Source organism: Oncorhynchus mykiss, chromosome 5, assembly GCF_013265735.2.
Source record: "Oncorhynchus mykiss isolate Arlee chromosome 5, USDA_OmykA_1.1, whole genome shotgun sequence".
Lineage (NCBI taxonomy): Eukaryota > Metazoa > Chordata > Actinopteri > Salmoniformes > Salmonidae > Oncorhynchus > Oncorhynchus mykiss.
This window is the reverse complement of record NC_048569.1, coordinates 9,040,787-9,068,444: the sequence shown is the minus strand read 5'-3', so window position 1 is coordinate 9,068,444 and position 27,658 is coordinate 9,040,787. Positions and strand designations below refer to the sequence as shown.

The following is a 27,658-nucleotide window of genomic DNA, read 5'->3' as shown; positions in this document are numbered from 1 at the left end:
AAATATGGTTACATCCTTAATGACTATTTACAGACAGCGCACACCCACAACCACCCACCCACCCACACACACACCCACCCACACCAGGGTTTCCGTTAGCCGGTAATCAACGGCTTTTATCAACAACAAAAAAATCTGAAAACCTGTTTGAAACCTGAATGTCTTACTTCAGGTTTTACCTTGAAAATCCAACCATAGAAGCATTATAAAGACTTCAAAGTTTGGGGAAGCATATAATGTATTCTAGCTACGATTTCTAGCGATTTACGTGCCAGTTATGATTTTCATGTGCACATGTGGAACAGTTTAATTTCAATAATTATGTTTTTGTTTCTCAAAATCACGTGGTTAATCATACTGTATAAATCTTAATGAAAACGGTACAAATATAAAAGTAAAAACTCAACTAAATCGAGAACACCAGCAAATGGACACAGTGATACACCGTGATCATTGGCCTCTGCTATATGGACACAGTGATACACTGTGATCATTGGCCTCTGCTATATGGACACAGTGATACACCGTGATCATTGGCCTCTGCTATATGGACACCGTGATCATTGGCCTCTGCTATATGGACACAGTGATACACTGTGATCATTGGCCTCTGCTATATGGACACAGTGATACACTGTGATCATTGGCCTCTGCTATATGGACACAGTGATACACTGTGATCATTGGCCTCTGCTATATGGACACAGTGATACACCGTGATCATTGGCCTCTGCTATATGGACACCGTGATCATTGGCCTCTGCTATATGGACACAGTGATCATTGGCCTCTGCTATATGGACACAGTGATACACCGTGATCATTGGCCTCTGCTATATGGACACAGTGATACACCGTGATCATTGGCCTCTGCTATATGGACACCGTGATCATTGGCCTCTGCTATATGGACACAGTGATACACCGTGATCATTGGCCTCTGCTATATGGACACAGTGATACACAGTGATCATTGGCCTCTGCTTTATGGACACAGTGATACACAGTGATCATTGGCCTCTGCTATATGGACACAGTGATACACAGTGATCATTGGCCTCTGCTATATGGACACAGTGATACACCGTGATCATTGGCCTCTGCTATATGGACACAGTGATACACTGTGATCATTGGCCTCTGCTATATGGACACAGTGATACACCGTGATCATTGGCCTCTGCTATATGGACACCGTGATCATTGGCCTCTGCTATATGGACACAGTGATACACCGTCATCATTGGCCTCTGCTATATGGACACAGTGATACACCGTGATCATTGGCCTCTGCTTTATGGACACAGTGATACACCGTGATCATTGGCCTCTGCTATATGGACACAGTGATACACTGTGATCATTGGCCTCTGCTATATGGACACAGTGATACACCGTGATCATTGGCCTCTGCTATATGGACACAGTGATACACCGTGATCATTGGCCTCTGCTATATGGACACAGTGATACACCGTGATCATTGGCCTCTGCTTTATGGACACAGTGATACACCGTGATCATTGGCCTCTGCTATATGGACACAGTGATACACTGTGATCATTGGCCTCTGCTATATGGACACAGTGATACACCGTGATCATTGGCCTCTGCTATATGGACACAGTGATACACCGTGATCATTGGCCTCTGCTATATGGACACAGTGATACACCGTGATCATTGGCCTCTGCTATATGGACACAGTGATACACAGTGATCATTGGCCTCTGCTATATGGACACAGTGATACACAGTGATCATTGGCCTCTGCTATATGGACACAGTGATCATTGGCCTCTGCTATATGGACACAGTGATACACCGTCATCATTGGCCTCTGCTATATGGACACAGTGATACACCGTGATCATTGGCCTCTGCTATATGGACACAGTGATACACAGTGATCATTGGCCTCTGCTATATAGACACAGTGATACACCGTGATCATTGGCCTCTGCTATATAGACACAGTGATACACAGTGATCATTGGCCTCTGCTATATGGACACAGTGATCATTGGCCTCTGCTATATGGACACAGTGATAAACCGTGATCATTGGCAGATAAATAGCCTAAACGAGCACATGGAACTCTGAGATGGCCAATGCAGCCGTTGACCTATAACTTCCATTGTCAACCAAGTAAAAAGACATAAAGCCGACAAATAAAAACAGTAGAAAATATACTGATTAAAATGCAGGTTCATTCAATCACATGAATCTCTCTACAAGCCTGTCTGTCTGCCCTTCTATCTGTCTTGACTTGAGCTACTGCTAGTGAAGCGCAACATTGTATCAAATCAATCAACTGGATCCAGCCAAAAGCTGTCTCTAGCGAACTTGCAACATTGTATAAACTAGTCTATTCCAGAGGTATATTTGCCAGTGAGCTTAGGGACAGACAGCTATTTTTGAGCAAGGAAAATATATTTTAAGATGTTTCTACTGGATATATGGAATCATCAGATAATGATATTTTGCTCTTTTACATGAGGCTTGGTGATTATCGAGGGGGAGATTGTTGAAAATACTTTTCAAATAGGACTATTGTGAGGAACTATAAGGCTATCATTCGCAATAGATACGTTGTTGACTTACTGTGTGAGGTGAAGGAAAAAAAATGACTGAGAAGCAGAGCTTATTAGTGGTGGACGAGGTGAGTTAAGACAATCAGACATCCCCAATGGACACTTCCTTACATTTATGAGCAGCAGGTCAGGTAGGCTATGTCTATATGTGCTCAGGTGTGCACGCACCCTCAACTTTAACAGACAAACCTGACCCACGATCATTACACACAAGCCATAAGACTCCTGAACATATCGTCAAATGGTTACCCAGACAATTTGCATTTAAAAAAAAGTGAACAATTCAGACGGGCATGTACATGTGCTTTCTTAAGCAGGGGTACGTACGTACACTTATTTCCCTCATTAAAATGCCAATCAATTTATAAAATTTTTGACATGCGTTTTCTGGATTTTTGTTGTTGTTATCCTGTCTCTCACTGTTCAAATAAACCTACCATTAAAATTATAGACTGATCATTTCTTTGTCAGTGGGCAAACGTACAAAATCAGCAGGGGATCAAATACTTTTCCCCCTCAATGTATGCATAGATGAAAACAACAGAGAGTAGCAGCGGTGAAAAGGGATGGGGGGGATGGGGGGGGGGGGGGCAATGCAAATAGTCTGGTTTGCCATTAGATGTTCAGGAGTCTTATGGCTTGGGGATAGACGCTGTTTAGAGGCCTCTTGGACCTAGACTTGGCGCTGCGGTACCGCTTGCCGTGCGGTAGCACAGAGAACAGTCTATGACTAGAGTGGCTAGAGTCTTTGACAATTTTTTGGGCCTTCCTCTGATACCGCCTGGTATAGAGGTCCTAGATGGCAGGAAGCTTGGCCCAAGTGATGTACTGGGCCATTCGCACTACCCTCTTTAGTGCCTTGTGGTTGGAGGCCGAGCAGTTGCCATACCAGGCAGTGATGCAACCGGTCAGGATGCTCTCGATGGTGCAGCTGTAGAACCTTTTGAGGATCTGAGGACGCATGCCAAATCTTTTCAGTCTCCTGAAGGGGAATAGGTTTTGTCGTGCCCTCTTCACGACTGTCTTGGTGTGCTTGGACCATGTTAGTTTGTTGGTAATGTGGACACCGAGGAACTTGAAGCTCTCAACCTGCTCCACTGCAGCCCCGTCGATGAGATTGGGGGCGTGCTTGGTCCACTTTTTCCTGTAGTCCACAATCATCTCCTTTGTCTTGATCACGTTGAGGGAGAGATTGTTGTCCTGGCATCACATGGCCAGGTCTCTGACCACCTCCCTATAGGCTGTCTCGTCATTGTCGGTGATCAGGCCTACCACTATTGTGTCATCTGCAAATTTAATGGTGGTGTTGGAGTCGTGCCTGGCTGTATAGTCAAGAGTGAACAAGGAGTACACGAGGGGACTGAGCACGCACCCCTGAGGGGCCCCCGTGTTGAGGATCAGTGTGGCGGATGTGTTGTTACCTACCCTTACCACCTGGGGGTGGCCCGTCAGGAAGTTCAGGATTCAGTTGCAGAGGGAGGTGTTTAGTCCCAGGGTTGTTAGCTTATTGACGAGCTAAAAAGGGCAATATGGTGTTGAACGCTGAGCTGTAGTTAATGAATAGCATTCTCACATACAGTGGGGAGAACAAGAATTTGACACACTGCGGATTTTGCAGGTTTTCCTACTTACAAAGCATGTAGCGGTCTGTCATTTTTATCATAGGTACACTTCAACTGTGAGAGACGGAATCTAAAACAAAACCCAGAAAATCACATTGTAAGGATTTTTAAGTAATTAATTTGCATTTTATTGTATGACATAAGTATTTGATCACCTACCAACCAGTAAGAAATCCGGCTCTCACAGACCTGTTAGTTTTTCTTTAAGAAGCCCTCCTGTTCTCCACTCATTACCTGTGTTAACTGCACCGGTTCAACTCATTACCTGTATAAAAGACACCTGTCCACACACTCAATCAAACAGACTCCAACCTCTCCACAATGGCCAAGACCAGAGAGCTGTGTAAGGACATCAGGGATAAAATTGTAGACCTGCACAAGGCTGAGATGGGCTACAGGACAATAGGCAAGCAGCTTGGTGAGAAGGCAACAACTGTTGGCGCAATTATTAGAAAATGGAAGAAGTTCAAGATGACGGTCAATCACCCTCAGTCTGGGGCTCCATGCAAGATCTCCTCTCGTGGGGCATCAATGATCATGAGGAAGGTGAGGGATCAGCCCAGAACTACACGGCAGGACCTGGTCAATGACCTGAAGAGAGCTTGGACCACAGTATCAAAGAAAACCATTAGTAACACACTACGCCGTCATGGATTAAAATCCTACAGCACACGCAAGGTCCCCCTGCTCAAGCCAGTGCATGTCCAGGCCCGTCTGAAGTTTGCCAATGACCATCTGGATGATCCAGAGGAGGAATAGTAGACGGTCATGTAGTCTGATGAGACAAAAATAGAGCTTTTTGTTATAAACTCCACTCGCCGTGTTTGGAGGAAGAAGAAGGATGAGTACAACCCCAAGAACACCATCCCAACCGTGAAGCATGGAGGTGGAAACATCATTCTTTGGGGAGGCTTTTCCGCAAAAGGGACAGGACGACTGCACCGTAGTGAGGGAAGGATGGATGGGGCCATGTATCGCGAGATCTTGGCCAACAACCTCCTTCCCTCAGTAAGAGCATTGAAGATGGGTCGTGGCTGGGTCTTCCAGCATGACAAACACACAGCCAGGGCAACTAAGGAGTGGCTCCGTAAGAAGCATCTCAAGGTCCTGGAGTGGCCTAGCCAGTCTCCAGACATGAACCCAATAGAAAATCTTTGGAGGGAGCTGAAAGTCCGTATTGCCCAGCGACAGCCCCGAAACCTGAAGGATCTGGAGAAGGTCTGTATGGAGGAGTGGGCCAAAATCCCTGCTGCAGTGTATGCAAACCTGGTCAAGAACTACAGGAAACGAATGATCTCTGTAATTGCAAACAAAGGTTTCTGTACCAAATATTAAGTTCTGCTTTTCTGATGTATCAAATACTTATGTCATGCAATAAAATGAAAATGAATTACTTAAAAATCATACAATGTGATTTTCTGGATTTTTGTTTTAGATTCCGTCTCTCACAGTTGAAGTGTACCTATGAGGGAGATTTTCCTCTCTGTTACGTACCGTTCACATCAGGTGCAGTGTTTAGAATGTTGTTATCTCGCAAAACTACATTTTGGCAAACGTTTGAAAATGATGTTTTATTTGATTACAGGAGTTGCATGGTATGTTAAGATGAATGCTAATTATTTACGCACCGGTACATTTCTGAAAACAGCCAGTAAATTAAAATCTTCCCCCACATTTTTCTCATGGAAATTCTCACACAACACACAGACAGCTCACACACAAAGAGAGAGACAGCGCACTCCCAGACGGACAGGTTGGAGGGCCAGTGGTCAGACATAGGGGGCCAGACATTTCCGTGGGTAACTGCAACAGCCCTTCAGATAGACGCCGCTTAATAACAGGCCAGTGAGTAAATGTCTTCCAGGGCACAGGACGACACGCCTGCCAGACAAAAACTGTATCCTGCTGACGTCTCCCCTGCCACCCCACCCCCACATTTCCAGGGAGTGCGGCGGCAGCGGTGAATAAATCTCCAAAGACTTGGACGGGTGCCAAGGATTTGGTGACCTATTTTCAACCAGGTGGAGCGCTCTCTCTCTCTCTCTGTCTGTCTTTCTCTCTCTCTCTCTCCCCCCCCCTCTCTCTCTTCCCCCTCTCTCTCTCTCTCTCTTCCCCCCCTCTCTCTCCCCCTCTCTCTCTCTCCCCTCTCTCTTCCCCCCCCCTCTCTCTCTCCCTCTCTCTTCCCCCCCTCTCTCTCTCTCCCCCCCCCCTTCCCCCCCTCTCTCTCTCTCCCCCCCCCTCTCTCTCTCTCCCCCCCCCCCCTCTCTCTCTCTCCCCCCCCCCCCTCTCTCTCTCTCTTCCCCCCCCCTCTTCTCTCTCTCTCTTCCCCCCCCCTCTTCTCTCTCTCTCTTCCCCCCCCTCTCTCTCTCTCTTTCCCTCTCTCTCTCCCCCCTCTCTCTCCCTCCCATCCTCTCTCTCTCTCCCCCTCTCCTTCTCTCCGGCCTAGATAAGAATATCTCGCGCTCAAATTTCAATAGAGACCGAACAGATTTAAAAATAAATAAATAAAGGCATTTGGGTGCATTAGTGAAACCTCATTAGAAGACAGGCAGTCTTCTCTGATCCGCAGCTTGGTCACGGGTCTATTCAGCTGTTGTAGTGAAGCTTTGGGCCCGTATAAAATCTATGTTGCGGAAAACACGAACGGAATCACAGAATCCAGACATTAAAATGGAATTCAACAATTTACAAAAATGTGTTGATATCAACAAAATGTATTGAATTTAGAAGGAACTCAACTAAATGTATTGAACTTCATAGACAATTATTTAATTTGGCCAAGTTAATCATAAGACATGAACAAATTTGCATCAGTGATTGGTATTTTCCTGCAACTTTCTTAAAGGGCACAGGAATTCCCGTCAGTGTGTGTTGCGAGGCGCAGGTATGTCTAGTCTACACTTTGTGTAGCCATTAGCAATAATGCTAACGATAACTGTCTGCTAGTAGATGGAAAGGCTTTCCCAAAAACCTTTTCAATTAAATGTTAACTACAAAGTAGCCTATGCCTTACCTTGCAGAATTAAATTATGAGTATTGGCATCCTTCCAGTGGACATTTGTTTTGCAAACTCTGCAATCCCATGAGCACTAAAGAAACACCACCAAAACAATGGTTGGTCTGCACTTGCATTAAAAAGGTAACTACCCCCCAAAATTCAGAGAAAATGTACTTGATACGATTGTGATGTGTTGTTATCTCACCTAGCAATTTTAAAATGAATGCACTAATTGTAAAATCACTCTGGATGTATGCATAAGAGCCTCTGCTAAATTACTAAAATGTTTTTAAAAAATCTACATTTCTTAGATTTTTTTCCCCGGAGTTAAAAAAAAGTGGTCTACTGAAGTGGGTTAATGTTGTGGACTTAAAAAATACATTTTTGTTGTTTTTCTATTTCAAAAAGTGTGATTTTGAAAGCAAAAATCTGGAGAGAAAAAATGGAAAACTGAAACCTGGAAAAACTAAATGGAAAAAACTACTTTTGTGAAAATGTTGGTGGTAAATAATAAAATGACAGCTTCTACAGGGCTCTAGAATCTCCTTTCAGCCTGATGGAGAGGGAGGGAGGATAGTGTTTAATAATGTCCCAATTATCTCTCCTTCCTCCATGAGTGTGCACTTGTTCCATTCCCTTCACTGAATTTAAAGGAAATGACATGTGTCAGAAATACGGTGGAAACACTCCCACTAGCCTCTGGCTACACCAATCCAACGCAAGTGCACACTTCAGGAGAAAGGAGATATGATTGGGACACACCCTTGGACTGACTTCCTTCAGTTTCTCAGCTGTGGATACTGGAGAACCTCAAGAGCTCTTAATTTAGAGGACCTTTCATCCCCCCCCACACTCCAAAAAAGAATCCCCAAATAATCCTTAGAACATTATTTTTAAGGGGAAGTGATAGGTAAAATGTTAAACGATGCCCAGCGAGAAGGCAGAGGTTATTTACACGAGGTTTAAGTAAATAGTGCAACAATGAGATGCAAATCACCAGCTGTCTTCCTAAAGTTCATTTGGGTTTGAATCCGTCGACATCAAATCTGTTATTTTGGGAAACATTCGATGCTGCAAGAGCTTATCCGTGGACACGATTGATACTGTAATGAAAACAAATCACTAGTAAAACTTCAATGATACATTTTAGAACCATTGACAGTTCATTAGGTCAATCCTCAATAGTCAAATTTGACTTTAAAAATAATGAAACGTGTGACAACTGTGGCTGTCAAATATCCCACAAAAATAAAAAAAGTGTGAGGAGAGGATCAGCAGAGAGAGAAATTGTTTTTCGGAGAGGCAGCCAGCGAAATGTCAAGAGCTAAATCCCTTAGGCCTTGCGAGAGACGAAGACAAAGGGCACCTGAATCCCTGGATGAGACTGAACAGAGACGGACAAAGGTCTGACATCAACCCTGATGAATCGTACAGCAATGGGCTGGTGGTGCCTCAGAAATGACTGACATACTCTATGTAATGTAGAACACCTGTCAGAACACCTGTCCGAACAGAATTCACACCGACAGACAAATGTACATCTCTGTGACAGATAGGTCCAACATGGTGCTCCATACATTTGAGTGAGAGAAATGTCATTGGTGGCACATTGGTGGTGGGGGGGGGGGGGTATCTGGATAGACAACAAGTTGTCTTTTTAAAAAAAAAACACATTGATGAGTTAACTATTAATCTGAGAATAAAAAGGGACTTCTATAAAAACAAGAAAGATAGAAACAGGTCAAGCCTCTCGCTCAATAGTAGAACGAGGATCATTCAGTCGACTTTCGTACTGGTCCTAGACTACGGCGACATCATCTATATGAACGCAGCTGTCACTTCATTAAAGCCGTTAGATGCAGTCTCCCATAGAGAGCTACGTTTCATTATGCTCGACAGGTTTAGCAGTCTACACATCTTCAGAATTCTCTCCATTCCCCTTTGGGTGGCTGTGCAGCTAATAGCTATAAACAGACACAAGACCTCTGTAGATGCCTCTCAACTCTTAAGACTGGAGAGAAGTAAGCTGGTTTTATTAAACAATCATTGGAGGGGGTTCAACACCAGTGTAGCTCAATCAGACATGGATTGACCTAGTTCCCTACTGTGACCTCCCTTATAACTACTCATCAATTCATGTTGCAAATATGGCACACTTATATTGGTTAAGTGATGTCCAAAGAGTTTGGGTAGCATACTGTATGTGCCATAAAAACTGTTGAGGAATATGTGCTAGAATGAGTCAGTGTAAGCTTCTCCTAATAAAAGGCTGACCCACAGCAGGTCAAGGTTGTGTACATTTGTAGGCGAACAAATGAGAAGTGTGTTCCTTCCTGGTTACAATTGATGATAAAAAGGCAGGAAACAAACAGGCATTTTTCCACATACATGGCTAGGACACAAGGATACATCTCTCTCCCTTGCTTACATATCGGAGCAGCTTTTCTTTTAGGTTAGACAGAGACACAGACACTGTCTTAAGCTTTGATTTTCTTGCCACATTAAACAATTCTGCAACCAAAATATATCTCTGTGTACATTGTCATGCGCTGCACCATTTTATCCAAATTGACCCAGTCAACCTCATATCTGGTCAACATTTGAGAGTTGGTACACCAGGGATACTAAATAAAGAACCCTCAGGGATTCTGGGAAAGAAAAAGGCCATGTGGCCCATCGACGTAGGACGTGTTAACAGCCAAGAGAGAGAATGTCGCCACACGTCACGCCTGGACAAATGCCGCAATTTATTTCAAACAACAACATGCACTTGAGATTGACATTTCTTAGAAATACAAAACTGTGTAATTTAGAAAGTGGTTGTATATTCACCATATCGCTTGTGATCAAATTTGAAAGGTAAGCATTTTTGGTTTGATTGTCAATTTCACGAATTGTAGTCTTAGCACACAAAGGCCCAACAGCACTCTAGGAAATTAAACCTTACCTGCTCCTGGAATGATGGCGAGTTTTGTTTCAGTCAGGCCGAGCTTTGCATTGTTAGCTACAGAAAAAGGGAAATGTGACAGTCAGAATATCTGGAATCAATCAGTTCTAGACAAACATCTTTGATCCATTTCCTTTCAATAGAAAGGGAATTCCAGCATCGGCTCAGAGCAAACTAACAAATCCAACATGTCTTGGCTTGAATATGTATATTTAGAGGGACTTATCCTTAAGCAATAAGGCCTGAGGGGGTGTGGTATATGGCCAATATACCACGGCTAAGGGCTGTTCTTCGGCGCTACGCAACGCGTGGTATGGCTTATTGCCATAATAAACTGGTTACTAACATAATTAGAGCAGTAAAAATACATGTTTTGTCATACCCGTGGTATATGGTCTGATATACCATGGCTGTCGGCCAATCAGCATCCAGGGCTCGAACCACCCAGTTTTGAATAGTCAGTAACTTATAAAGTGAATCCATTGCAGGAAGGTAAGCCTGTTCATGTCCTGCCAATAAATATTGAATGAATAATGCAGAAACAAAGTGCTCTGTTTTCTTTATTTCACCAGTTGACGTGTCCTGGGGTAAAGAATATTTTGGGGAGTCCCTGGGTCGAGCACCCGATTCCCCTTTTAGTTTCAAGCTGGGCTGAAGCGTGTTTGGGTATGCTTTCTTACCATTGCAGGTGTTGTTTAAAAACAAGGGAAATATGGAAAGATTTTAAGTCTAGTTGGTTGTTTGCGAAAACAAGGGAAACAAGAGAGAGGGTGTAAGTTGCTCTCCATCCCTACATAGGGTGTGAAATGTGAGTGACTTTTTTTTTGTTGTAAGGATGCACAATATATTCATATCGGTAACAGACGGCAATGGTTAAAAACATAACTACCATGCCGTTGATGCACCCTTATTTTTGGTGTTTACCTTTTGGCTTACAGGCCACAGAACTGCTGCAGGTATCTTTAATGTAAATAAAGGAGGGACTTATACATTCTAGGTTGTAAAATGTTTTCTGCACCCACCCAGGCACCAAGAACCACACAGCTACTGAGTCGGCCCTCACAAAATACTTTAGTTTCATCCCTCACTAACAACAATGACAACCACTATGGCTGTCGACAGTTGATTCATTCAGAGAGGACTCTTCAGTCACTCAAGTCTGACATGCATGATCACATCCAATCATCATGATCACATCCAATCATCATGATCACATCCAATCATCATGATCACATCCAATCATCATGATCACATCCAATCATCATGATCACATCCAATCATCATGATCACATCCAATCATCATGATCGCATCCAATCATCATGATCGCATCCAATCATCATGATCGCATCCAATCATCATGATCACATCCAATCATCATGATGATCACATCCAATCTGTGGTGCTATGATGCCATGAAACTTTAAAGCCACTTTCATCTGCGAACACATCCCCCTCCCCCCATCCAATCCGATGCTTAAAATAGATGCTAATAAACTCATCAGAGAACATGTGTGAAAGAATAGGGAATATCGCAGCTCTCTCGTACGGGGAGGGGAGTGACGTGCTAGAAACAAGGAACAGATTTAATTCTGAGGCTGAGGAAAAACATTGCACATGCTGACAGCTGTTACTTGGTAATTTTTGAAGATGGAGCGTTGATTCGCTCCAGCGAATGGAAGCCGTGTGCATCTCAATAGAAGGGACTTGTAAACGCTTGACGAGGACAACAACATGTACGTTCAACAACAATTTGATCAAATACAGTGATGTTTTAGATAGGCATTCATCTTACAAATATCATAACGCTAAATCAAATTATACTAATTTCATCAGTAAATGAATCAACCAACTGCCATAGTCTAATCTCTCAATGTGGGGAAACAAAATATAGGTCAGGTAAATTCTACTAAATCTGTTCTGTACAGTCTATTCATTCATCAGGGCATGTGGGGGCATGTGCACTCTCTTATATTTGCTCGTGATCCTTTGTCAACTAGAGAAGTACAGTATTTGAAAAAACATGTACATTAACTCTGTTGAACAGGAATGTTATCATGTCTTATAATCGACCCAGCACAAAGACACTGTGTCAACACTTTGTTTTGCTAGTATGAATCTTTGGAGGCTCTAGAGAAATTCTAGCTGTGTGTACTGTAATGTCTATGCTACACCCCTATATATTAGTCATTTAGCAGACTCTCTTATCCAGAGCGACTTGCAGGAACAATTTAGGGTTTAAGTGCCTTGCTCAAGGGCACATCGACAGATTTTTCACCTAGTCTGCTCTGGGATTCGATCCAGTGACCTTTCGGTTACTGGCCCAAAACCCTTAACCACTAGGCTACCTGCTTACCTATATGTACCTGTTTACATACAAGCACCGGCACACCCATTTTAGCACAATGGGTTACTTACAGGCAATTCTGATGTCACAGGACAGCGCAATCTCCAGACCACCACCAAGGGCGGCTCCATCGATAGCTGCGATCGTTGGCATGGGCAGATTGCCTACACAGAAACGAAGGTATTTGTCAAAATGGAGTATGGATGGAAAGCATTTTTCCTCCAGTAGACACAAATAAGAAGACATGCCATCGATCATCTCTCTGAAGACAGTCATGTGTCACACACATCCACAACATAAAACAATAACAAAATGAAATATGTATAAATGACTCTATGAATTAGCAATGAGTCCTTAGCCCTCAATCACAACAGAGTAAAATGTGTACAGACAATATGAACACATTTCCCTGAAGAACTGAACCTTGTGTAAATACATACAGCGCATTCGGGAAAGTATTCAGACCCTTTAACTTTTTCCACATATTGTTACGTTACAGCCTTATTCTAAAATGGATTCAAATTGTTTTTTTCCCCCCTCATCAAATCTACACACAATACCCCAATAATGACATCACAATACCCCAATAATGACATCACAATACCCCAATAATGACATTACAATACCGAATAATGAAAAAGAAAAAACAGGTATAAGAAATAAAAAACAGAAATACCTTATTTACATAAGCATTCAGGCCCTTTGCTATGAGACTCGAAATTGAGCTCAGGTGCATCCTGTTTCCATTGATCACCTTTGAGATGTTTCTACAACTTGGGAGTCCCACCTGTGGTAAATTCAATTGATTGGACATGATTTGGAAAGGCACACACCGGTCTATATAAAGGTACCACAGTTGGAAGAGCACATCAGAGCAAAAACCAAGCTACGAGGTCGAAGGAATTGTCTGTAGAGCTCCGAGACAGGATTGTGTCACAACAAATTTCTGCACAATTGAAGGTCCCCAAGAACACAGTGTCCTCCATCATTCTTCAATGGAAGAAGTTTGGAAGCACCAAGACTCTTCCTAGAGCTGGCTGCCTGGCCAAACTGAGCAATTGGGGGAGAAGGGCCCTTGTCAGGGAAGTGACCATCAGGTTCTGCAGAGAAGAATGGGAGAATCTCCCCAAATAGAAGTGTGCCGAGCTTGTAGCGTCATACCCAAGAAGACTCAAGGCTATAATTTCTGCCAAAGGTGCTTCAACAAAGTACTGAGTAAAGGGGGTGAATACTTATGTAAATGTAATATTTCCATTTTGTTATTTAAAAGCCTTTTTCTGCTTTGTCATTAGAGGGTATAGTGTGTAGGTGGAAGAGGGGAAAAAACTATTTAATCAATTTTAGAAGGGGAAAATGTGGGAAAAGACAAGGGGACTGTGTACTTTCCGAATGCACTGTAGGTGCAGTGTGGCAGCTCAGTGTTTATCCCATATAGGCTAGGTGCCCTCAAACTAAACTCTGGACCTTTTTTTTCATTGTTCCCTTTTAATCATGGACTGATTTAGACCTGGGACACCAGGTGGGTGCAATTAATTATCAGGTAGAGGAGAAAACCAGCAGGCTCCGGACCTCGTGGGGTAAGAGTTGAATACCCCTGGCCTAGTGAATAACAAGACTCTAAAAATGGAATGGAATGAGTCATCTCATTCCAGTCCACCTGGCATGAATTTATAACCACAGGAAATGAGCAATTATCATCAATGACTCGAATGGATTTGAGGATGATGAAATGATTCATGTGCTGCTTTGTGAACATGAAACAATTTGGGACATAATGTCCAGACTAATTTCTGCGAAATACTAGGGCCGCGACAACAGGGCCGCGACAATACCAGTATCGCGATACTAGTTAGTATCGTGGAAAGGAAACAAAACACGAAGCGGATTTAACTTCTTTAGGAAAAACGTCCCTAATGTTGGAAGAAAAACAAACATCATTATGTTTTCATCCAGAGTCACATTACCTGATTTTCCAAGCCATAGCACACAATATTTTACATACAGCAGTTTTTTTAACCCCTTATGAGTCGATGTCCACGCCCCTGCGGAAATCTAATTTCTATAATACAAAACATATGTCTGTTTAAAGTAGCAAAGAGTTTGGTCTGCTTCGTGTTTCCATTTTTTTTTTGTTTTTGTATTGGGAAAAAAATATTGCGATACTGGTACCGTCCCTATAAAATAAGTCGTCAACAATTCCCTCACCGAGTTCTGAGATTAGTGCCCTTGCCTTGGACACAAAGGGTCCAACTTCACTTTGGTGCATTTTGGCCCTCTCTTTAAGGTCCGCACCTGTACAGAGAAAACAACATGTCATTGTCATCCAATAAATCATGTAATAGAATGAAAATGTGCTCTCTCCCGCCCCCCCAGCTTTTCCGCCAGCATCTTCGCTACAGTTACAGACACCATAAAAGCAACAAAAATGTACACAGATTACGGCTAGCGGTAACTGATTCCACACCCCAGTGAGTTATAAATACATGCAGGATATTTTCAAATGTACACAAATAAATGTCAGCCTTTAAATTAACAACATACCCATAGATTTGTATTTATTTTTAAGACTATCACTTACACAGTAAATGCATCATGGGTATAGTTCCAACTGTCTGACCCCTATTGTCACCCAAGATATATAAAGTTGTTGTGTACCTGCACAGAATATCCCAGGCACCAGGCTACAAATGATGACAGTCCTCACTTTGCTGTTCTTTTTTACACTCTCCACAGCCTCAGTCATCTAACGGAGAACACAATCAAAACGGGAGCTAATGACAGCCACACTATGTGTAGGCTACCTCACGGATGTCCATACATACCTGAATGACAAGGTTTTTGCTGATGGCATTTTTTTGCTTTGGTCGATTGATCCCAAAGACGACAATCCCTAAAAGATAGATGAAACGTTAGGACTACGGAGTGGGGGCCATGAATATCAGAGAGTGGGGGGCCATGAATAGCAGACAGAGTGGGGGGCCATGAATAGCAGACAGAGTGGGGGCCATGAATAGCAGACGGAGAGGGGGCCATGAATAGCAGACGGAGTGGGGGGCCATGAATAGCAGGCGGAGTGGGGGGCCATGAATAGCAGACAGAGTGGGGGGCCATGAATAACAGACAGAGTGGGGGGCCATGAATAGCAGACAGAGTGGGGGCCATGAATAGCAGACGGAGAGGGGGCCATGAATAGCAGACGGAGTGGGGGGCCATGAATAGCAGGCGGAGTGGGGGGCCATGAATAGCAGACAGAGTGGGGGGCCATGAATAACAGACAGAGTGGGGGGCCATGAATAGCAGACAGAGTGGGGGGCCATGAATAGCAGACAGAGTGGGGGGCCATGAATAGCAGGCGGAGTGGGGGGCCATGAATAGCAGACAGAGTGGGGGGCCATGAATAGCAGGCGGAGTGGGGGGCCATGAATAGCAGACAGAGTGGGGGGCCATGAATAACAGACAGAGTGGGGGGCCATGAATAGCAGACAGAGTGGGGGCCATGAATAGCAGACGGAGAGGGGGCCATGAATAGCAGACGGAGTGGGGGGCCATGAATAGCAGACGGAGTGGGGGGCCATGAATAGCAGGCGGAGTGGGGGGCCATGAATAGCAGACAGAGTGGGGGGCCATGAATAACAGACAGAGTGGGGGGCCATGAATAGCAGACAGAGTGGGGGGCCATGAATAGCAGACAGAGTGGGGGGCCATGAATAGCAGACAGAGTGGGGGGCCATGAATAGCAGACAGAGTGGGGGCCATGAATAACAAACATGATATATGATATTATATAGTACCATAGTACCGTGATAAAATATAGTACAGTACCATAGTACTATAATATAGTACAGTACCATAGTACTATAATATAGTACAGTACCATAGTACTATGAAATAATATAGTACACCCTTAGTACTATATAATATAGTACAGTACCATAGTACTATGATATAATATAGTACACCCATAGTACTATATAATATAGTACAGTAACATAGTACGATGATAAAATAGAGTACAGTACCATAATATTATAATATAGTACAGTACTATACTACAGTACAGTACCATAGTACTACGATATAATATAGACACCCATAGTACTATATAATATAGTACAGCACCATAGTACTATGATATAGTATAGTAGCATGATATAGTATAGTGCCATAGCACTATGATATAATATAGTACAGTACCACAGCACTATGATTGAATATAGTACACCCATAGTACTATGATATAACATGGAAATTATATAATCTGGTGCGCCATAAATCGATATGATCCCTTATTGTATAAATGTGTCCTATAGAATAATGAGACATCACCATGACATACTACGTCTGTGATCATACTGAATACCATCAATAACACTATGGCACTGAGCCCACAGAGGGTTGTGGGAATGTATTCTTGGTTCCACGTCTCCAGACAGAGGCCAATGACCATTGGGTGAATCTCAAAAGTGTTTTTCTAGAATCCTCCAGGATTTTCCTAGCCTCCTCAATCAAAACAAATCAAATGTTATGTCACATGCGCCGAATACAACAGGTGTGACCTACACCTGTGACATAACATTTGATTTGTTTTGATTGAGGCGGCAAGGAAAATCCTGGACCTCACAGTGAAATGCATGCTTACAAGCCCTTAACAAACAATGTAGTTTTAAGAAAAATAAACTAAATAAACTCAAGTAGTTTTTTAAATCTTAAAGTAACACAAAATAACAATAATGAGGCTATAGCCTAGTGGTTAGAGGTTTGGGCCAGTAACCGAAAGGTTGCTGGATTGAATCATCCCCGAGCTGACAAGGTAAATATCTGTCATTCTGCCCCTGAACAAGGCAGTTAATTCACTGTTCCCGGTAGGCCGTCATTGTAGATAAGAATTAGTTCTTAACTGACTTGCCTAGTTAAAGGTTAAATAATATATATATATATATATATATATATATATATATATATATATATATACACACACAGGTAACGGTACCGAGTCAATGTGCACGGTACAGGATAGTTAAGTAATTGTGGTAATATTTACATGTAGGTAGGGGGTAAGTGACTACGCATTGATAACAGCGATTAGCAGCAGCAGAAATTGGCGGGGGGGGGGGGGGGGGGGGGGGGGGGTAATGAAAAGGCGAGGGGGGGGGGGTTCATGAAAAGGCGGGGGGGGGGTCATGAAAGACGTCAGAGGGAAGCAGTACTCTCTCTGACATTTCGATAAGCAGGCGAGGAATTGAGCAAAATACTTTTGACATTAACTGGCAAGTCCTGGACTGGGGATTGAAGGGATAACACCAAACTCATCATCCTTTATATTGACATTAGGACAAGATCACAAAGTTGGGAAGTGGTGAGATTTTGCAGTCAAGTAATTGACACTGACAAATACCTTGCAGTCAGTTTGAACATGGATGTTGTACGTAGTTGACTTCTGGATAGTTATCTCTGACATAGCTAGAGAAAATGTGACAAATCTTTTTTGGAGATGATTTATCTAGTTTTACAATTGGATCAGTTGGGAATCGTTTTACCAAAATAGTCCCCACCAAAAAATACTAAAATAAAGAAAATATTGGCAATTTAAGCTTTCTTTAGTGTTATGTGTCAGTCATTCAAATCCGCTATGTAGGCAATAGGTCATGTACAACAGGCGTAGGTAGACACCTTACCGTGAAATGCTTACTTACAAGCCCTTAACCAACAATGCAGTTCAAGAAATAAACTAAGGTAAAATAATTAAATTAAATTAACAAGTACCAAGAAAAGGACATAACAATAACGAGGCTATAGAGAGCGGGTACCGGTACCGAGTCAATGTGCGGGATACAAGTTAGTCGAGGTAATTTGTAAAGTGACTTTGCATAGATAACAAACAGCTTGTAACAGCAGTGTAAAAACAAAGGCGGGTGGCCATTTGATTAGTTGTTCTAGGTGAGGTAATCTGTACATGTAGTTGGGGGTGAAGTGACTATGCATAGGTAACAAACAAACAGAGAGTAGTAGCAGTGTACAAAATGGAGGGGGGGTCAATGTAAACTGTCCGGTTGGCGATTTTATGAATTGTTCAGTCTTCTAGCTTTAGGGTAGAAGCTGTTTTTGGAGCTTTTTGGTCCTAGACTTGGCGCTCCGGTACCGCTTGCCGTGCGGTAGCAGAGAGAACAGTCTAGGACTAGGGTAACCTGACCATTTATGGGGGCCTTCCTCTGACACCGGCTGGTATAAAGAGCCTAGATGTCAGGAAGCTTGGACCAAGTGATATGATTAGTGGTTTCACCACAGCATTCACTTTACAGTCTACACTAGTGAAATAGGATTCGTTCTATACGTTTTCTTTCAACGTTTGGTAATTAGCATAGGACATTGTAACATATTTTAAGAAACAATGTTTCTCTTTCAAGGATTAGTCACTGCAACATTGTTTTTGACAGTTAAGACGTTGAGCGATAGATAGCGTAGCAGCTAACAGAGCAGCTTTATCTGCAGGCAACTCAAGCGTGTCGCGTTGAGTTGTTATAGCTTTTTGATTTGGCAACACACTTCCTGAAACAAAGTCGTCTTACACCAACAACACGATTTGGGATTGTTTTATACACTAATGGCAATGGCTAGCTACCTGAATCTTCTCCGTCCAGATATCTAATGCTCAAGTCATCCTTAATATCGGAGCTGTAATGACGGGTCGCTCCATTGCTTGTCGGACGAATGTACTGTAGTTTGTTGTTGAGGACATTGTGCAAAGACTTCGTATGCTCCTGCAATCTGCGCACTCCCTCGATGGTACCCGTTTGGGGTCGAATAGCTTGCAGAAGTACTCGGCAACCCACAAGAACCGCCATACTGTCGTGCTGCAGTGTTGTTTTGACTTTCAACTTTGAACCGAGTGTGACGTGGGGTTGACCACGTGACCAGCCGCAGAATAGGATTCCCTCTGCTAGTTACAGCCATAAAACAATGCTCTCTCCATAATTGTTTAAACAAACAAAAAACTCGCCATCGAAATCCATCACTTTGACCTGTGTATCTTCGTCGAGGCCGTAATAAACACTACAGTGAAATTCTGAGCTATGGCACAAACGCATTTTTTGACCAAACATGCATTAGATGGGACAAAAACGAAGCAACTTGAATTGTTGCCTGCACTCAAGATGCATTGGTCTCAGGTTGTCCATCAAAGAGTGAAACCACCAACAAAATGTAAACACTGCAGTGTGCTGTATCTCTTTACATCGTAACTGCCCTTTGATCCTGTGTGCAGTACTCAAGGAATGACATTCAATGAAATTAAGCAGTTTGCTATTAGCAAACATGACTTTGCATGACACCATTGTTCTCCTGTGGCTTAGTTTTATGGTTATAATGGATTAAGAAAGACAGTTGTATTAATCTCATTAAGGTAGGCTATTCATGAAAATGATGTGGTATTTCAATAATTTAAATGACTGAGACTGTAGTCTTTAAACCAATAATTTCAGTAGTACCTTAGTCAGCCAGTGAAGGAATGCCGACTGTATAGTAGTTTTTGCTGTGATGAGGCTGGATTACTGACCCAGATTTAATGAGATATTGTTATTATTACGTGTCTGTAGACTTACATCCCAGGCATTATCTTATAATGTAATTGAGGAGACTGAAAATATTTGGCATGGTTCCTCAGGTGGGTCCTCAGATCTAGAAAAGGTTCTACAGCTGCACCATCGAGAGCATCTGGTTGCATGGTATCTGGTTGCATCGCCTGGTATGACAACTGCTCGGCCCCCAACCATAAGGCACTACAGAGAGTAGTGCGTACGGCCCAGTACATCACTGGGGCACAGCTTCCTGCCATCCAGGACCTCTACACCAGGCGGTATCAGAGGAAGGCCCAAAACATTTCAAAGACTCCAGCCGCCCTAGTCATAGACTGTTCTCTCTGCTACCGCACGGCAAGCGGTACCGGAGCACCAAGTCTAGGTCCAAGAGGCTTCTTAACAGCTTCTACCCACAAGCCATAAGACTCCTGAACATCTAATCAAATGGCTACCCAGACTATTTGCATTGCCCCCGCCCCCCCCACACACACACCTCTTTTACACCGCTGCTACTCTCTGTTGTTATCATCTATGCATAGTCACTTTAATAACTCTACTTGTACATATTACCCAAATTACCTCCACTAACCGGTGCCCCCGCACATTGACTCTGCGCTGGTACACCCCTGTATATAGTCTCACTATTGTTATTTTACTGCTGCTCTTTAATTACTTGTTACTTTTATTTCTTATTCTTATTTGTACTGCTTTTTTGGTTAGGGGCTCGTAAGTAAGCATTTCACTGTAAGGGCTACACCTGTTGTATTCCGCACATGTGACTAATAAAATGTGATTTGATTATTTGATTTGACCAAGATACTGGGGACAGAGCCAACATGGTCTTCAATGCTTTACTTTGTTATAGTTGTGGCCATGTGACCGAAATCAAAAAAAAAATAATTGACAAAATGCAAGTTAGGCTGGTTGCTGTGAGAAAACAAGTTCTCAATGGGATATATTTGTTGGCTTCAGATGGCACTAATTTATTCATAATTATTAATTTACTGTATATGTAAATGTAATGTTCTAATTTCAAGGTAAGGTTGTATAGTTAGTTGTATGTTAGTCAGCTGATTTTCATGGTTAAAAAGACTATTGTTTTGCTTAGGGGTGCTCTTGGGCCAAAAAGGGTCCCCTTAAATGGACAGAAATATTGCCCATAAATGACCTCAATGGATAGAAAGGGCAACACCTCCCCACACTTATCAGCAAAAAGCATATAGGCTATTGTTGGCCTAATACTTTGTCTGGTTTCATGATATACTGTAAGAAATTGATAATTATCATAAATGTATATGACTAGGAACCAATCAGCAAAGAGTCTATCCAAAATTGTATGTAAACAATAAGCAATTTAACTCACGTAGTGTTTCTTTAACTTGTCTGGGTTGGGAACACAAAAGCGGGCATCTGCAGAGCTCCCTTCATGTACATGTCTCACCTGTAGTTTTTCCCCTGCTTCCCCTGCTAAACTCTTCAGAGATTGTAATGGACATGAACCGTTTCCGATGAGTGTATTGCATTAATCCTACCAGTGTCAGAGACAACGATTTATTTGCATCCTTGTCGTGAACTGTTTGTTGAAATACTTAACAGATCAACTGAAAATAACACTGCTAAAAGACACACACGCACACGGTTCAGTGCTTACACATATTTATTGTCAACAAAAAAAGTCACCATTTACAACAAAACGTTCAAAAGTTGACATAAAATGTGCATGTACAGTAGCCTCAGCCTGACATTTGGCTTTGGGTTACAGGTGGAGTTATGGAGAAGATACGCCGAACTACAACAGCAAGTGCACAACACACCATTCATTTTAAATGTACTGCGTTTATACACCATATCAACCGCACAGTGCAATAGTAAATACAGTGGAAAACAAGGCATTGTGCAAACAGAACTCATTTTGAGTAACATCCTTTCGATAATGACTCATGATCAGTAGTGCTTTTGGTTGATTCTATCACGGACCCTTGCCTCGATGTTATCAGTCTTTTCAGAGACAAAACTTCTGCAGACAGGTCAGCTATGCCTCGTTTTAAGTACAAGTTCTCAGAGTCTGAGTGGGCGTAGGAGCCGTCTTCAAGGTCCAGAGTGAGTTTTTTGGAGACAGGGACCGGGGAGAGCCTGTTCTGGTAGCCATTTTGTGGCTTCTCTGAGCTGTCTTTGTGCCAGTGCTCTGGTCGGTGGGTCCAATCCCGGATGTTGGTCACTTGGAGTGACAAGGGGCTGAGGGGCGACTGCATGTAGTCTGCCACAGCACCCTGGCCCCTCTGGTAGTCTTCTCTGGCCGACATGTCGATGGGAGAGGAGGACTTTCCAGAAGAGTCGTAGTCGGGGTCGATGGCCTCCACTTTGATTGGAATGGCCCTGTTCTTGAGCCGCAGTTTGTGGGGCAGAGCCGACGAACAAGCATCTGGCACTTTGAGGCGGGATACGATGACGCTCTTCGGGTCAGCGGCATGTGGCATGGGGCCTTTGGGGACCTGCTGCTCATCCTCGCCGTCCGAGGACTTACTCACGGCCCCGTCGTCCGAGGTCCTCGGGGAGTTGCTGATCGACCTGGTGAGCGGCAGGAACGGGGAGGGTTGGGAGTAAACCCCGGGGAAAGGGCTGGTAATGTAGTTCCTGTACAGTTCGTATGGACTGCTCCTCTCACGCACGTAGCTTCTGTGCTCCGCTGGCTCTTGCTTGATGATCTCGGGGGTCCTGCACATGCTACCCTTGGTCGCTGCAGAGATTTCGGCCATGTCAGACAGCGTGCTGTGAGGGGAGTGCTTGATGACCGATATGCAGCTGCTGCCCAGGTGAGGGGACTCTAGGTCCCTGATGCAAGAGCCTCGGGCTTCGCCCGGCGAGACAAAGTCGTGGTAGAGGGCGGCCGTTGTAACAGAGATCTTCTGCACTTCCTGCGTGTAGGCCGCAGAGCTGACCAGGCCGAATTTGAGTTTCAGGGCCAGCAGCTCTCCTTTGAGGGAAGCGTTCTCCTCGCCCAGGGCCAGCAGCTTGTTCTCCAGCACCATGTCGTTGAGGCGCCGCTTCTCCCGCGAACGCTTGGCCGCCTCGTTGTTCTTGCGTCGCCTCTCCCAGTAGAGATTGTCTTTCTTCTCGTCGGGGATGAACTCCCGTTTCCTGCGGCAGGAGGTGCCTTTGGCCTTGAAGGGCATGGTGGAGAGCTTGTGGTCCATCAGATCCCTGTCGGCCCCTTGAAGGGCCACAGCCAGAACCAGGGCGTCCTCTCCGCTGTAGGAGCCATTTGACAGTGGCTCACTCTTGATGGTCTGCATATTTCAACGATTGGGATATTTGTGTTCAAGAAACTCATAGGTCCTTAGTCCTTTTGACTGGACATCTCGTTATCTTAAACCAAAAGGTACCAATGACATTTGTGTCCAACAATGGTAGTTCCAACAGGGGAATGGTCCTTTAGAATTCACCAAAGCTGTTGAGAAAAGAAAAAGGGAAGTTTTAGATATCAAAGTTTAAGATCAGATGGCTTTTCACATTTGTCTTTGGCTTCCATTTCATGTGCTTGGTCACAGTGTACATCACTATCACATGAATCTTTCGGCTGAGTAAACATAGATGTTGCTTAGTACTCATAGAGTACTGTAAGAAACACATTCTTGAAGATTATGTGCACGCTGACCTTTTCTACATACTGCGTAATAAAGGGCACGTATTGTGTTTGACGGGGATTTTTTTGTGCAGAACATATCATATATACCCGAAAAGGAGTAGCCAGGCACCATAATATGGTTTTGTCTTCAAACTTATAGCTCATAGGTGGATGAACTTGAAAAACTGGATCTGGAGTTCGTGATGCCATAATAATCTCATAACGTTTAGTATAACTGACTCTCAAAGTAGCTGAAATCCTCAGCGGTTTTGAGATGTGAAATATCCTCCACGCCATTATTTAAAACCCATTTTGTAATCTAGACTTTGGACATCTTGTATTATTACACCATAATGTAAAGCGACTTTTACAGCAGAGGAAAATTAATGTCTGAGCTCAGTTGAGCTTTGTAACAAATGACGGAATGTCTGCATAGTAAGCTTATGTAATGTCTTTTAACATTCACCTCCTGCTTAACAGTAGATTTACACCAGTCCATGTCCAATACACTGTTTAGGTATAGGTATGTATCATTCTTTATTATACACTGGGTGGTTCGAACCCTGAATACTGATTGGCTGACAGCTGTGGTATATCAGATACCGTATACCATGGGTATGACAAAAACCTTTATTTGTATTGCTCTAATTATGTTGGCAACCAGTTTATAATAGCAATAAGGCACCTCAGGGGCTTGTGGTATTTGGCCAATATTGCTGTATCCAGGCTCATGCGTAAGAAAAGTTTTTAGCTGTGATATAATGGCAATATACCACACCCCCTCGGGCCTTATTGCTTAATTCTGTATTGTTTACTGACAGGGTGCCTGTGAGCAGGTTACACCACTGAGGGTGGCCCTTGGCCACACATCTTACAATTCTGAGCCTGCTGGTCATCTATGAACGTTTGAACATCTTGAAGAACAATCTTGCCTCAATGGCCATCTACTCTTATAATCTCCATCCAGCACAGCCAGAAGAGGACTGGCCACCCCTCAGAGCCTGGTTCCTCTCTAGGTTTCTTCCTAGGTCCTCTCCTTTCTAGGGAGTTTTTCTTTAGCCACTGTGCTTCTACATCTGCATTTCTTGGTGTTTGGGGTTTTTAGGCTGTATTTCTGTATAAGCACTTTGTGACATCTGCTGATGTTAAAAAAGACTTTATAAATACATTTGATTGATTGATGATACTCATCCTAAGAGGGGACATAAACTGTTAAACTTTGCAACCTCTTGAGATCACAATATCAAGAGGGATATGCTTGCTGAATCAGGTCTCCATTTCCCTATTATAACAGACCAATCAGATGCCCTATCTTCATTCTTCACTAGAGAAAATGTATTACAGTGGATTCAATGTTTTATTAACTATTACCATTAGTTGGGTCCCATTCTCTCTCTCCCTCTCAAATTCTAATTCAAATGGGTTTATTGGCATGGGAAACATGTTTACATGGCCAAAGCAAGTCTTTCTTGATCTCTTTCTCTCCCTCTCTCTCTTTCTCCTTCTAAAAGTACAGTGTAGGAATTAGGTAAAAACATGATCATAAATACATTAGACTGTCCATCTGTATCTACAGACAAAGTAGATGCGTGTAACAAGTACAACGTTTTCCAGGACGAATGGAGGACAAGACTACTCTGACATTATAGGATGACACAACTGCGAAATCCATTGGTCAGAGAGTGACGAAAATTATGCGATTTTTGAGCGCGCACGACCCCATTCAGGCTCTACAAATGATGTCATCGCCAGAGGTCTAAGCATTAAGTCATGCACACTGAAACAATGCCCGTTTCAAAACAGTCTAGGAGGAAAAGCTATTTGCTATTTTCTTGCGGCAAGTCAGTTGAACAGCAAGATCTATTAGTGCCGTAAACCCACTACCCTAAACATAGATGTTTAGCTCCAGTCGTAAAAGAGCTGAGAGACTGCCTGACAATGACCTTCAATGGTCAAACTCGGCGGTGCGTTCAAATCGAATGAGATAAACAACTCGGAGCCAAATGCGTGGGCTTTACAAAAGGCGTGGTCCTTTAGTAACCACCGCCTAGGCTTATAGTCAGATTAAGCAGCAATGGAATAAAAAAAACTACACAGCTATACTGTAGTTACATTGTGTTCCTATATTGAAGCCTACACCGTGCTCCTATAACTCCCAAAAACAAGGAACAAAGGAATGCGTCCAGTCATAATCATCACACGTGGTCGGACAGAAACAACAAAATAAAAACAAAATCAGGGAACAATGACGTCAGACTCTCACAATTGACACTATGCTAACTAAAGGCCCGAAACACGTGCGAATGAGTCTGCGATGTTTTTCTATATATTTATAATGGAGTTGTTTTTTGGAATGAACTTGAGTCAATATCGCGGCAATAGTGTAGGCAACAACGGTACAATAACGTTTTATACTACGGTTGCTTACAATGTCGCCAAACGCGTACCAAATTGAACAATACACTCCGCAAATATTGATTCCCCGCTCTTTTTTTGATACCATGCTCGATTTGTGAGTCATTTTAGCCTATGGGCAACAACTCTAGACAGTCTATAGGTGTAGCGTGCAAAGTTCCTCAATCGTTAAACAGAGACGGAATGTTCTGATTGTCAGTCAGAACAGGACCCGAAAGAATGAGGTGCTCGTTCACCGTCATGTCCCATTGCCCCTGATTACTTCATTGTGTCAGGATTATAAAATAAGCGCGATCAACTCCATCCCTCCCCAGCAAATTCTGAGGCTGAGGAGGTTATGCAATGTTAGCCTATACAGGACTGATAAATTGGTTTAAAGAAAAACTATCTAACACTAAGAACAAATACATGTCTACTTGAAGTACATTATCCAAGCCTATTTCCTCAATGGAAAGCATCACACATAGGTAGTCCCATGCATGTTTTGCTTGCTGTATGGGTATGTAGGCTAATGCCCATTTTAAACTGCAACGGTGTGATGTAAAGCAGTACTTGGATCAGCTACCAACACGGGCATATTAGGCTATTATATATATAAGATTTTTTTAAACATTTTTGTACTTATTTCCATCCGCAGAGAGACAGCAGCAAATCCACCCACATCGAATTCCAGGTCACTGTGCCATGTTCCGTCTGCGCGTAATGTTTACTGGTAGTTATCGAGCCTAAAATGATACAAAATATCAAACTAACCCGCACGCTCGCTCCTGTAGCAACATGTGAAGTCTCCAGCGGTTACAGCTAACCAAGCAGGCGAACCTCATACGTTACATCATGCGTGATACCACAGCTATCCGACTAGCTAATTACACAGTAATACACTTGTTATGAGTTAATGTAATACGTTTTTTAAAAAAATAACAGGTAAACTTTTAAAATGAATGAATATGGTGCAATACAATAGCTAGAGATTTTGTCTATAGAGACTAAATAGTTAGGGCGGCCAACTAGACTGCGTAAACATAATTTCCACCAGTATGGCTGGCTTTCCAACGCTTAACTAAAATAAAAAATTACCTTTTCAAGCATCAGGTTGATAAAAAAAGTATTGTTTTCCGATGTATACCGTGTAAAAGAGTATAGGCTGAGTTTCTGATTTACAAAAACAAATAGTTTTGCCGGAGGTAAAAATCCAGTAAATTTGGAGAAACGTTCCTTGTCTGCTTCGCTTTTCCTTTCGGAGTGACACTAGTATTCTGCCAACAGCACAAACAGTGACGTATGCTAATGAAGAATTCTTCAAAATAAAAGCCCGCATTTCAAAACATTGCAATGTGGTTAACTAATTCATTTAAGATATTAGATTTTAATCAATGGACATGTTATTGTGATTAGAAGCGAATGAAATAAGGACTTTATGGAAACAATTACACATATGCTTCTAAAAACATTTTTTAAGACAACCATATCGAAAAAATACAATGTTCAGACAATGTTCACAATATTGGGCTTTCCACTCCACCCATTCCATTGGTCCC

The 27,658-nt window shown here is 42.9% G+C and overlaps 2 protein-coding genes across 3 annotated transcripts in view; both read right to left on the bottom strand.

Moving 5' to 3' along the window:
• auh (AU RNA binding protein/enoyl-CoA hydratase) overlaps positions 1 to 19,721 on the bottom strand; it is a 50,279-nt gene extending 30,558 nt beyond the window's left edge. The window contains exons 1-6 of the mRNA XM_036976707.1: positions 19,126 to 19,721; positions 15,329 to 15,396; positions 15,162 to 15,249; positions 14,712 to 14,798; positions 12,578 to 12,670; positions 10,162 to 10,218 (exon numbers count right to left, since the gene is read on the bottom strand). Coding sequence (XP_036832602.1) covers positions 10,162 to 10,218; positions 12,578 to 12,670; positions 14,712 to 14,798; positions 15,162 to 15,249; positions 15,329 to 15,396; positions 19,126 to 19,348 — 616 coding nt within the window. The 5' untranslated portion in view covers positions 19,349 to 19,721. The remainder of the gene's footprint in view (positions 1 to 10,161; positions 10,219 to 12,577; positions 12,671 to 14,711; positions 14,799 to 15,161; positions 15,250 to 15,328; positions 15,397 to 19,125) is intronic.
• A 1,998-nt stretch (positions 19,722 to 21,719) lies between these two features.
• On the bottom strand, positions 21,720 to 27,396 carry nfil3 (nuclear factor, interleukin 3 regulated). 2 transcript variants are annotated; one of them, XM_021601577.2, is made up of 3 exons: positions 27,198 to 27,380; positions 26,742 to 26,845; positions 21,720 to 23,528 (listed from the first exon to the last, which is right to left on the bottom strand). In XM_021601577.2, exon 3 carries the CDS (start codon positions 23,371 to 23,373, stop codon positions 21,988 to 21,990), a length of 1,386 nt encoding a protein of 461 aa, XP_021457252.2. In that variant the 5' UTR covers positions 23,374 to 23,528; positions 26,742 to 26,845; positions 27,198 to 27,380; the 3' UTR covers positions 21,720 to 21,987. The 2 variants fall into 2 exon arrangements, with proteins under 2 accessions (XP_021457252.2, XP_021457250.2); XM_021601575.2 differs by lacking the exon at positions 26,742 to 26,845 and having other exon boundaries at positions 27,198 to 27,396.
• Between the last annotated feature and the right edge of the window lie 262 nt (positions 27,397 to 27,658).

Coding starts and splice junctions, on each gene's coding strand:
- nfil3 (XM_021601575.2), bottom strand. CDS start 23,373: ATGCAGACCATCAAGAGTGAGCCACTGTCAAATGGCTCCTACAGCGGA.